Genomic DNA, 13060 nt, shown 5'->3' with positions numbered 1-13060 from the left:
TAATAAAATTTCACAGATAATCTCTTACTCAATTTTTTTTTCTGGCACCTGTCACAATTCCAATTAATAAACATTAAGAACCTATTATATGTCAGACACTGAATCACAAAGATGAAATTAAGACATAGGCCCTGCCCTCAAGGAATTTACAGTATAAGAAGAGAGACTAACAATAGATGGCTTTTAAATCTTTATGCTAATGTATTATGGAGGAGAAGCACTTTTAGCCCAACTAGAAAGTTGTGGAAAATCTGGGAAAAGAATGATGAATAAGGTCTTGCAAGATAAAAGTAGGAAGGGTAACAACAACGTGTATATACTTAATAAGACTAAACTGTAGACTTAAAAATGGTTGATGGCAGATTTTATTATCTGATGCATATTTACCATAATTTAAAATAAAAAGTAGGAAATGTGTTCTGGATAGTGAGAATAGCAGGATCACATTGTCTAAAAAATTGACTCTTGAATAACACAAGGAGTTAGAGGCACTGTCTCCCTACACAGTCAAAATCTACTTACAACTTTTGACTTCCCCAAAACTTAACTACTGATAGTCTCTTGTTGACTGAAAGCCTTGCCAATAACATACAATTAATTAACATATATTTTGTATGTTATACTTATACAGATTATATACTGTATTCTTACAGTAAAGTAAGCTAGAGAAAAGAAAATCGTAATGAGGAGATGATATATTTACTACGCATTAAGTGGAAGTGGATCATCATAAAGGTCTTTATCCTCATCATCATCACATTAAGTAGGCTGAGGACAAGGATGCACAGAAGGGGTTGGTTTTGCCATCTCAAGGGTGGCAGAGATGGAAGAGGTGGAGGAGATGAAAGGAGAGGCAGGTGTGCTTGGTGTAACTTTATAGAAAATATCCTAATTTGTCTGACTTTTGCTTTTTCTTTTCTCTAAAAATGTTACTAAATGGTGCCAATTCTTCCACCGTTTTAGTTTTAGCACCCATATCACAGAGGGTAGATGTTGTGAAAGAAGTCAAAAACAGTCTTGAGTAATCAGAGCCCTTCTGCCAGATTGTCTAATGTCCGTTTGTTTTCTGGCATTGCTGCTTCTCTGTCTTCTCATTGTCTTGCACTGGTTTAGAAGCCCTTATCTTCATGAAGTCATCTTCTGTTCATTACTGTGGTGTGGTGTTTGCACTTGAAATTCTCCAACATTCATATCTTGAAACTTTTTTTTTTGCCATATTCATGATCTCTTTTATGATTTCCTTGATTTTCTCTATTGTAAATCCTATGAAATCCTGGACAACATCTGGACAATTTTTTTCTGGCAGAGATTTATTGTTTCACGGCTTTTTTTTTTTTTCTTAGAGATGTGGGTCTTGCCATGTTGCCAGGGCTGGAATGCAGTGGCTATTGACAGGCAGGGTCATAGAGCACAGTACAGCCTCCAGCTCTTGCTCCTAAGTGATCCTCTTGCCTCAGCCTCCTGTGTAGCTGGGGCTACAGGTGCATGTGCCACCACTCCTGGCTTAATGGCTTTTTCTATAATAATGATGGCATCTTCAGTGGTATAATCCTTCTAAACATTTATGATGTTCTATCACAGTTCTCTTCTGTAGTATTGATAATCCCTTCCACAGAGTAGGGCATGCAATGAAGTTCTTAAAGGTCTTTGTGACTCCCGGATCTTCAGGTTGAATTAGAGACGTTGTGTTTGGGAATAAGCAGACCACTTGACCCCTTTGGTCTTGAACTCATGGGGTTCTGGGTGGCCTGCGACATTGTCCATCAAAAGAACTTTAAAAGATAGTCCCTTAATGGCAAGGTACATCCTGACTTCAGGAACAAAGCAGCGATGGAACCAATCCAGGAAAAGGGTTCTTGAACAGGCCTTCTTTTACAGCCAAAAGACTGGCAGCTGGTATCTATCTTTTCCCCTCAAGGATTGAAGGTTCGCAGCATTATAGATAAGGTCAGTCTTGATCATAAACCCAACTGCATTTGCACAAAATAGCAGAATTTCCCTATCCCTTCCTGCCTTAAATCCTGGTGCTTGCTTCTGTCCCTTACTGTCCTTCGTGGCATTTTTCCCCCCAGAATACAGCACTTTTGTCTACATTAAAAATCTGCTCAGGCAGATATTATTTCTCTTTAGTGATTTTCTCAGTGGTGTCTGGAAACTTGTCTGCTGCCTTTTGGTTGGCAGAAGCTGCTTTTCCTGTTCTCTTAACATTTTAAAAGCCAAACCTCCTTCTAAAATTCAAACCATCATTTGCTGGCATTCAATTCTTTAGCTTTAAAGATTCATCATCTTCTTTTTGCTTTAAGTTGTAATATGATGACTTTGCTTTTTCTGGAATTATATTAGAGTCTATAGGAATGTCTTTCTATTTTTTTTTTCTTTTTTCTTTGTTTCTTTTTTTTTGAGACTGAGTCTTGCTCTATCACCCAGGCTGGAGTGCAGTGGCACAATCTCGGTTCACTGCAACCTCCGCCCATGGGTTCAAGCAATTCTCATGCTTCAGCCTCCCTAGTAGCTAAGATTACAGGCACCTGCCACCACACCTGGCTAACTTTGTATTTTTAGTGGAGACGGGGTTTTACCATGTTGGCCAGGCTGGTCTGGAACTCCTGACCTCAAGTGATCCACCCACTTTGGCCTCCCAAAGTGCTGGGATTACAGGTATGAGTCACCATGCCCAGTCAGGAATATCTTTCTTACGTCAATCTTGCTCCCACATGAAGGCTGCATTTTTAATACAAGATAAAAAAAAGCATTTCACAAGAAGTGCAGTCTTTGCGCCTGATGGTGTAGCTGCAGTGATGCAACAATGGGCTTTTTTTTTTTTTAAATAATGCAAAGCAGATTTATTTGCATGCATAGCAAAGAGGGTTAGGAAACTATATAAAAAGGAAAGCAGTCTTCAGGCAAGTGGAACTGATCAGGACTTAAGTAGCTGACTCTGGGATCACTACAATGGGAAGACTTGCTGTGCTGCCTTCAGAAGTTAAGTCTCTTCACCTGTTGTCTTAGCAGACTTTTCAGATGGGCCTTTCTGTTGGAGACACTCTTCTAGTATCTTCTGTTGGTGTTCCAAAAAAGCTATGTTTACTCCCTGTTTATGTAGGAACTCCATTACGATGTTTACGAGCTCAGTTTCTTCATTCTTAGAAGCTGTGGTTTTCAGGTCTTGTAGGACATTGGTTAATATGTTCTCCATCTGCACAGCACATTTCAGGGCTTATAAGCCACTTGCCCAGTTATCTATGCCAGGCCTCTTAATAAGCGGCAGGCAGATCAAACTCTCATGTTTTCTTAGATATGTTAGGAACCGCTTTGCATCCTCCCTTTTCATCTCAGTCTGCTCCGAGAAGAAGTGGGCAAAAGGAGGTATTCCCATATCTTCAGTGTAATAGCAGGCCATGGATAAATAAACATCACTGACAAGCAGCTCATAAGCTGCTACTCGGTTAATGGCAACTGTACACTCTTCAGACAAGGGAACTTGGGCCTCGTGTTCCATCTCAGCTTTAGGGAAATCCAGCCATAAGAAGTATGAAAATTAATTTTCTTTTCTTTTCTTTTCTTTTTTTTTTTTTTTTACAATGGTCCTTAAGCTGGATTCATCTGTTTTGAAATGGTGGGCAACTGTAGCTGAAGATCTTAATCTCTGGCACATATCAAGCAATTCAATTTTCTTGTAAAATCATGTGTTTTCTCTGCTTCTTGGGAGCACTTCCAGGATCACTAGTGACACTGTATGGATGTCACGGTGTTATTTAAGGTTTACAGTATTGCACTAAACATCATAAAGATATGTGAGAACTGTGAGAGATCACTTTTTATGGCAAGATCAATTTACTGGAGAGACAAACTGCTCACGAAGAAATGATTAGTGAGTGTCACAAGGCATTTTAAGCAGATACTTGTAACTCTTCAGCTTACCACAATAGCAACAGGAGGTGGCTGTGAAATTATTACAGTATTATAGTGTGTACTACAGTCAGTTTTATGCAGTTATGATTTAATACTGCATCTTTATGTCTTTTACATTTCTCTTTACTGTGAGTGGTGCCATTTATAGTCTGTAAGTGTGTGGGTAAGTTTTGATTAATTTTAACTTTTTATAACTAGTGTATACTTTATGGTAGTAAATGATAAAGTAGATTAGTATCTACATATATTTTATGCATTCACTAAATGCCTAACTTTATCTTAATTTTTAAATATTTCTAGTTCATCTGTTTTTTCAAATTATCATAAATCTCCAAAATTTTTTCCAATATTTTTACTGAAAAAAATCCACATATAAGTGGACCCATGCAGTTCAAACTTGTATTGCTCAAGGGTCAACTCTAGTTCTTTCTTATACTTGGTTAATTATTTCAAACTATATATTTACCTTTTTCTCTATTCTCAGAGTTGGGTATCAGAAATTAAGAAAGAAGAAGATAAAATGCACTTTCATGAAACTGAGACATTTCCGGCAATGAAAGATAATTTGCCTCCAGTTCGTGGTTCAAACAGCTGTCTTCATGTTGACAAAGTAGGTCTTTTTGATACCTTTGTGGGTGGAAGCGGGAGAGGATTGTTGTTGTTTATTAAGGGGCAATCTCAGTTTAATTGGAACAGCCTATGTGTGATGTCCTCTAGGACAGTCGGGAGGTTTTTCAGCTGGCTGGGAATTACCACCTTCTTTAATAGGCTGTATCTCATTACTTGGAGATGAAAATGAAACAGTTTTTTTTTTTCTGTGAAGTCTTGTAACTTGGGTTTATTTACACACACATATCCTGTCTCTTCTGTCCAGTTTTCATGAGAGCAAAAGGTCTGATTCAGTGTGTGAAAATTTCAGGGAACAATTGTATATATCCAGTAGGGCTACAGAGGATATATCATATTCCATAATTTAATTATGGATTTAAAATAGTAAACAGATAATTTCAGTACTTATAAATGTCATTCCTCTATTTAGTGCATGTTGTTTTCCCCTTATGCCCATTTCTCTGTGGTTGGTCCCTATTTTGTCACATAGACTTCTCCTTTTTAATCCATGGGTTCCATAGAGAAGGACTCTGTTGAAGTTCCAGGCCCATTCTATTTAAGTTTAGATTGAAACTGGGGTTCCTGGCATCCATATGACCCTGTAATTTCTCAGGTGACTCCCCAAGTCTTTTCATTCTAGGTTAATTCATTCTTGTTATTCTCATCTTTTCTTTGAATCAATTTTATTTAAAAAATATCCATGGCCCTTCATCACTCTGCTCCATGATAATTTACCTTCTTGGATCTTTGTATTCCTCATTAGGAATTATGCAGGTAGCTGAGGTGCACGATAATCCGGTGAGGATGCCACTATCTGCAATCAATGAAATTATATTTATTGAGTAGTCGGCCAGGCACGGTGGCTCACGCTTATAATCTCAGCATTTTGGGAGGCCAAGGCAGGTGGATTACTTGAGGCCAGGAGTTTGAGACCAGTCTGGCCAAAATGGTGAAACTCCATCTCTACTAAAAATACAAAAACATTAGCCAGGCATGGTGGCATGTGCCTGTAATCCCAGCTTCTTGGGAGGCTGAGGCACAAGAATTGCTTAAACCCAGGAGGTGAAGATTATAGTGAGCTGAGATCATGCCACTGGCCTCCAGTCTGGGCAACACAGCAAAATTCTGTCTCAAAAAAAAAAAAAGGCCAGGCCCAGTGGCTCACATCTGTAATCCCAATACTTTGGGAAGCCGAGGCAGGCAGATCACTTGAAGTCAGGAGTTCAAGGCCAGCCTGCCCAATATGGTGAACCCTGCCTCTACTAAAAATACAAAAATTATCCAGGCATGGTGGTGAGCACCTTAATCCCAGCTACAGGGGAGGCTGAGGCAGGGAACTGCCTGAACCTGGGGAGTGACGGTTGCAGTGAACTGAGGTTCTACCACTGCACTCCATCCAGCCTGGATGATAGAGTGAGACTCCATGTCAAAAAAAAAAAAAAAAAAACGTCCCTGTATACTAAGACTTTGCTCTGAAAATATAACAATATAACTACAAATAATACTTGGTCATGAAAGAGCAATGTGTAGACAGATTAGTGGTATAGTAGGGTCAAGTCAGTGCTATTTTGAAAATAATACTAATGCTTTGTCCTTGTCACCGTGTTGGTATTTGCACTGAGGATAAAGCTGTTGTTGCCTTAATGTGAAGCAAGGCGGGCAGCACACTAAACATACAGTAAAAATAAATTCCCATTTTACTTAATACCTTTGATAAAGTCATACAATGTTTACTTTGTTAGATCTTGAACATCAAGGATATATCCTTTTAGTATTTTGTGTGACAAAGTGAGAAGTATGCAGAAAGCATTTCCCTACATAGTGAAATAAGATGGTTATGATCTGATGCATAGTCATGTTTTCCTGGAATGCTGTTTTTACTTGAAATAATGGCTGACAAACTATCATTATTCCTACTTGGTATTTTAGCAGAAATTTTGTTGAAAGTGAATGAAGGAGGCCTGTCACTTTAAGGAAAACAACTCACAGTATTTGTTGCCAGTAAGAAAATCTGAGCTTTCAAGTGCAAATTAGGGCCAGGCGAGCAGGGGCAGTGGTTCATGCCTGTAATCATAGTACTTTGGGAGGCCAAAGTGGGTGGATCATTGAGCCCAGGAGTTCAAGGCCTGGGCAACATAGCAAGACCCCATATCTACAAAACTTTTTTTTTTTTTTTTAAATTAGCCTGGTGTGATGGCTGTGCCTGTAGTTCTAGTTCCAGCTACTCAGGAGACTAAGGTAAGAGGATTGCTAGAGCCCTGGAGGCCAAGGCTGCAGTGAGCCATGATGGTACCACTGTACTTCAGTCTGGGGAACAGAGCAAGACCCTGTCTCTAAAAGCAAAGTGCAAGTTAGGGCTTTAGTTATTAAATATTTCATATATAATATCTAATAATTTAGATATTATGCATTTCTCAAATATCTGCTTGTGACAGGAAATAGCCGTTAAGGGGGATACTTGTCAGAGGACAAAATTACAACAAATTTCAAAATCTGATTGGCTTCTATTAACAATTCATGAATCAGGATGACATCTCCTCTAAAAATTTAGAAAATGTGCTCCGATGGCCATGGCAGAACACCTGGTTTTTGTAAGGTAGCTTGAGCAGGGACAAGGAATATAAAAAGTAGACCATTTAACAACAGGTTACTCTGCATTACGTTCCTTATAAAGGTTAAAGCAGAGATTTGGCTGTTATCCCTGTCTCTTGATTTCTCCAGTCAGATAAGCAACTTAGTTTTGCTTTGGTTATGTGGAACTTTAGCACTAGTGACTACATTTTAGATTAGTCTGTTGAGGCCTAGTGCAGGAGCTTAGTCCAAATTAGTGACCTCCTATAAATTTTATTTAACATGTTTGAAAGTCTTTTTTGATGCATTCCATGCAGATATTAACAAATTTTGATTTTTTAAATTGTATAATGAAATGTGTGAATAATTGGAATACCTGTATAACTCCAGTGACCAATAATTTTGAAGAGTGTGAGAGTGTCATTGTAGAAAATAAAAAGTTCCTCTTCAAAGTTTCCCTTCTTGTTAAAGAATAAATAATACATATTAGAAATAATAGTTTCTTTTACAGACTAACTTCATTCAAATCCTTCTTGCTTTTTGCTAATAACTTTTTGTTAAGCCCTATCCTACATAGTTGTTAGATATAAAGAAATGAGTACATTCTATGTCCTTGTACTTTAACCAAGATATTTGTTCTGGACATGCTCAGGTATGTCCCAGCTTGCAGCCTATGCCCCTTCCTTATTTGGAAATGTTACTACTTTTCTAAGTTCTTTCACAAGCAACTTACTCTTTTCCTTTGTTCTCCATTGCTTTTACCTATTTAGGAAAGTTTTAAGTTGTTAGCCAATCAGGTTTAGCTTAGACTGTGAGGTCCAGCTCCAACCAACAAAGATAGGACACAGTGGTAAGAACCCAATGCATAAGCAATAAATATTTCTGCGTTTCCTTTGTTCATTGTGGTCCTGTGGCAAGATTGCTGATGAGTAGCACCCTTTCTGCAGAAAGTAAAATTACCTTGCTGAGAAAATTCTTTGTATGAGCACTAGTTCTTCTTTTTGGCACTGAGGAACGAGCATTTCTAACATCATGATACTGAAAAGTTTGAGCCTCACTGATGGATTAGGACAGTAAATATGCAGTGTTATGGGAATAGGTAGAAAGCACCTTTGAAAGATGTTCCGATCTTTCAAAGCCAGAGTGCATTGCCTTCTTAAAATATCCAAATATGATACTACACATTAGATTTTATCCCATATACTGAGTCCATGTCTTGATACTTTTATTGCTCCACATTCATTTTTTTATTTATTGAAAACTTTTTGCTTCTTTATTCAGTTATAATTGATAAAACTTGCATATATTTATAGTGTGCAATATAATATTTTGATATATCTACACATTTTGAAATGCTTACTGCAATCAAGCCAATTCGTGTTCATTTTTTGATCCCTAAAGGGGGATATTTTTTGTCAGAGGTAGGTATTTGAGAGCCACATATGAATATTAACTACCCCTAATTTCTTTTCTTTTCATTTCTTCTTTTTTTGGAAATGGAGTCTTGCTCTGTCACCAGGCTAATCTTGGCTCATTGCAACCTCCACCTCCCAGGTTCAAGCAATTCTCCGGTCTCAGCCTCCTGAATAGCTGGGATTACAGGTGTCCACCACTATGCCCAGCTAATTTTTGCATTTTTAGTAGAGATGGGGTTTCACCATGTTGGCCAGGATGGTCTCGATCTCCTGACTTTGTGATCCACCCACCTTGACCCCCCAAAGTGCTGGGATTATAGGCATGAACCATCATGCCTGGCTAAATACCCCTGATTTCTAATCAATGCCCTTTTCAAACTAAATTGTACCACTTGTATTACATTCCTAGGGCTGCTGTAACACCACAGGAAGTAGTCAGCATAAAACAACAGAAATCTATTGTTTCTCGGTTCTAGGAGCTAGAAGTACAAAGTCAAGGTATTGGCAGGGTCCTCCAAAACCTGAAAGGGAAGATCCTTCCTTGGCTCTTCAAGCTTCTGGTAGCCCCAGCCTTCCTTGGCTTATAGCAGCACAACTCTAAGCTCTATTTTCATTTTCACATGGCTAGCTTCCTTCTATTGGAACCTCTTCTCCTCTTTTTATAAGGACATAGTCATATTGGATTAGGGCCCACCCTAATGACTTCATCTTAACTTGATTACATTGCAAAGACCTTATTTCCAAATAAGGTCTCGTTCACAGGTACCAGGGGTTAGGACTTCATCATATTGTTTTGGGAGACACAATTCAACCTATAACATCATCTTAGCATTGAGAACATTGTCTTTATGAGCAGGAAATTGAGTTCAAGCATCAAATGATACTTACTGAGCCTGTAAGGACTCCATAGCATTCCTTTATATAGTGTATATAGTTCCTAGTATTACTATCAGGAAACCCGAGACTAATGAGAATGAAGATATGTAATAGTTTAAAAACAAATCAGTACCTACTTTAGTATGATAAATTCTGCTCTATTTCTGTTTCCGCAGACTATATAAATATTTTAAAGTTAATATTCCTTAGTACTTATCTAGCAAAAATTGTACCCTCTCTGGGAGACTGATTATTTGTGAACATTATGACTATTGTTTGCTTTTCTCTCATTCTCTTCTGGAGCAGAACCTGCCCTCTGTTTTCAGCAGTGTGAATGTGGCTGCTTTGGGCCACTGTTAGTGCTTGGTCAGGATGGGCCCATGACCCAAGCTGGCCAATCAGTCCTTCCTTGAAATTTCTCTTACTGAAAATAGAAGAGTCACTCTCCTTTTCCTCTGGTGGAGACAGCTGTGAGGTTATAATTCCAGAATGCCTGTGGCGATGTTTCCTGCCACATGAAGAAAGCAAGTACCATCAAGGACAGTGAAATAGCAGATAGAGAGGAGCAGAGACTGGGAGAGGCAAGGAGAGGTGGAGAAAGGGCATAGGGATCCCCTCATCTAGCAGTACCTCTGCCCTTCCACCAGTTTAATTATATAAGCTGATAATTTCTTTTTTTAATGAATCAGATTACTGTCATTGCAAACAAAACACTTCTAATATAGCAGTTATTGTTTCTCCACTGCCTAGGTTTGAAAAGAATGAATCAGAATTTAGTACTTTTTTATTATAAGAAAATCAGTAATAATCATATTCACACATGAGTTTTAAAATTATATATATACTTAAAAGCCTGTAGATTGTCCCCAGAATTAACTTTAAAATTCTTTCTTTTACATGTTGTATATTATTAATAACTATAATACTGAAGTTATTATAATTTCTAGGGTACCTATTTTTCTTATCCATTCCATTTGTGTATCTTATTTTTTTTGAGACAGAGTCTCGCTTTGTCACTCAGGCTGGAGTGTAGTGGCACAATCTCTGCTCACTGCAACCTCCACTTCCCAGGTTCAAGCAATTCTCGTGCCTCAACCTCCAAGTAGCTGGGATTACAGGCATGCACCACCATGCTCAGCTAATTTTTGTATTTTTAGTAGAGACTGGGTTTTACCCTGTTGGCCAGAGTGGTCTGGAACTCCTGGCCTCAAGTGATCTGTCTACCTCAGCCTCCCAAAGTGCTGGGATTACAGGTGTGAGCCACCACACTTGTCCTCCATTTGTATCTTAGCCCAATACTTACATTGCATTTAAAGTAAAACCTGATAATCTTATGTTAAATATGTTTCATAAAATATGATTTAATTCTTTTAGGGAAAATATTCTAAAAGACCAACTAAAAAGAAAACTCCAAGAGATTATGCAGAATGGGATAAGTATGTTTTACATGTCTTTATATAAAATGTATCACTAAAAAAGTTATCTACCACAAAATACTGCAATAATTTTTTTTTTTTTTTTTTTTGAGACGGAGTTTCACTCTTGTCACCCAGGCTGGAGTGCAATGGCATGATCTTGGCTAACTGCAACCTCTGCCTCCTGAGTTCAAGCAATTCTCCTGCCTCAGCCTCCCAAGTAGCTAGGATTACAGGTGTGCATCACCATGCCCAGCTAATGTTTGTATTATTAGTAGAAACAGAGTTTTACCATGTTGGCCAGGCTGGTCTCAAACTCCTGACCTCTGGTGATCCACCCACTGTGGCCTCCCAAAGTGCTGGGATTACAGGCGTGAGCCACAGCGCCTGGCCTTTTTTTTTTTTTTTTTTTTTTTTTAATGGAGTCTTGCTCTGTCACCCAGGCTGAAGTGCAGTGGCACGATCTTGGCTCTCTGCAACCTCTGCCTCCTGGGTTCAAGCAATTCTGCCTCAGTCCCCCAAGTAGCTTGAATTACAGATGCCCACCACCACTCATGGCTAATTTTTTATATTTTTAGTAGAGATGGAGTTTCACCATGTTGGCCAGGTTGGTCTTGAACTCCTGACCTTGTGATTTTCCTACCTCGGCCTCCCAAAGTGTTGGGATTACAGGCATGAGCCACTGTGCCCAGTCAGTAATTTCTTAAATAGTTATTATAAACCTGAACATGTCAAGAATATCAAATTACTTCAATAGAGTACTGAGAATATCTGATCTCACCACTTTTGATGTTTTTTTAGCACATAAAAAACTATTACATTCTCTTTTAAAATAAAACTAACCAAAAATAATTAATGTAATTTTTATACCCATCCAAACCAAAAGAAAACAAAAATTTGAATTTCAAAGTTCTGACCAGTTTAAATCTGATTAATGTTTAAGTTCTCACTAAATTATATGTTTTCTTAAGAAAGAACTCAGATGACTCAAACTATAAACTTAGTATGTATTTTACAATATATGTCCAAAGGCGTACTTGTACAAATATAAGTATATCAATAATAAATTTGTTTTCTTGCCTGTATTGTACTTTTTTTGGTTTTTATTGTTCTTTCATTTAAGATTTGATGTGGAAAAGGAATGTTTAAAAATTGATGAAGATTACAAAGAAAAGATGGCAACAGACAAGTCGTACTTGTCTAAAATTGAGACAAGAATAGAGACAGCAGGTAATTGGAGAAAAAAAATTTAGTCTTTAAAGTTTTTGAATTATAATAAAAACTGTAAACCTAGAAGACATTGTGTTTGAGTACTGCACAGATTTCCATGAAAAGTTGATGGATTTTCTTCTAGAGTTGATCACTCAACAAATTCGATTCTTTTACCCACTTAATTTTTAAATGTAGTAAGAATTTAAAATATAAACCCATTTTTCTTACTGTAATTCATTTGTTTTTAATTTCTTTTTTGCAATCCTCCTTTTCTTCCAAATTCCTCAAATTGTTTTCTTTTTGCTTCAAAACAAAAGATGGGCAGTTTGTTTCTGTTTGTAGTCCATAGATAAATAGCACCTATGTAAAACAAAATCAATCATTAAAAAATTCTCAATCCTCAGAACTTGTGAATGATTTAAAAAGAAAAACATCCCTAAGCTTGGGGAATCTTTTATTTTCTTTTGTGCATTTTAAGATTTTTCTCCTTTCTTCTGCTTCTGTTAAAATAAACATTATTAGATTTAAACTTTAAAAAATTCTGTTAAATTATATGTTTACATATAACAGATAACATTTATTTCTAGGACTAACTGAGAAAGAGAAGGGTTTTCTTGCCACTCGTGAAAAGGAGAAAGGAAATGAAGCTTTCAATTCAGGAGATTATGAAGAAGCAGTGATGTATTATACCAGGTGAGCAGATGTTTGCTGTGGTTTAGATTTGCCTTTTAAAAAATGGTAATGTTTTTATTGTTGAAACAGTATAAAAAAGCAAAATTCTATGTCAGAATCTCTCAATGTATCGTACTTGCGTTTCTCTTATTTTTTTCAATACTTTTCTCAAACCTTCAAGCTCCCACTCCACTCCTGCTTTTCACAGAGGACTTAACTTCTTATTTTGCAGAGAAAATAGAAGCCATCTGATAGGAATTCTACAGAAGGCCCATATAATATAGAAGTGAATAACTTGGGTTCTATTGTAGACTGCCTGGATTTAATTCTGGTACTTGTGGTGCTCCTTCCTACCACAGGGCCTTTGCACATCCTGGG

The 13060-nt window shown here is 37.5% G+C and overlaps 1 protein-coding gene across 4 annotated transcripts in view; it reads left to right on the top strand.

Moving 5' to 3' along the window:
* SPAG1 (sperm associated antigen 1) overlaps nt 1-13060 on the top strand; it is a 75909-nt gene that overhangs the window by 17435 nt on the left and 45414 nt on the right. For 2 of the 4 annotated variants that reach the window (XM_074386803.1, XM_074386804.1), the window contains 5 exons: nt 4397-4522; nt 6706-6759; nt 10758-10819; nt 11922-12028; nt 12598-12703. In XM_074386803.1, the coding sequence (XP_074242904.1) occupies nt 4397-4522; nt 6706-6759; nt 10758-10819; nt 11922-12028; nt 12598-12703 (455 nt within the window). The remainder of the gene's footprint in view (nt 1-4396; nt 4523-6705; nt 6760-10757; nt 10820-11921; nt 12029-12597; nt 12704-13060) is intronic. The other 2 variants (XM_039464883.2, XM_074386805.1) reach the window with 2 other exon arrangements.

The sequence above is a fragment of the Saimiri boliviensis genome, chromosome 15 (assembly GCF_048565385.1).
Source record: "Saimiri boliviensis isolate mSaiBol1 chromosome 15, mSaiBol1.pri, whole genome shotgun sequence".
In the NCBI taxonomy this organism is placed as follows: Eukaryota; Metazoa; Chordata; class Mammalia; order Primates; family Cebidae; genus Saimiri; species Saimiri boliviensis.
The sequence above is the reverse complement of the archived record's forward strand: the minus strand, read 5'-3'. Positions and strand labels throughout refer to the sequence as shown.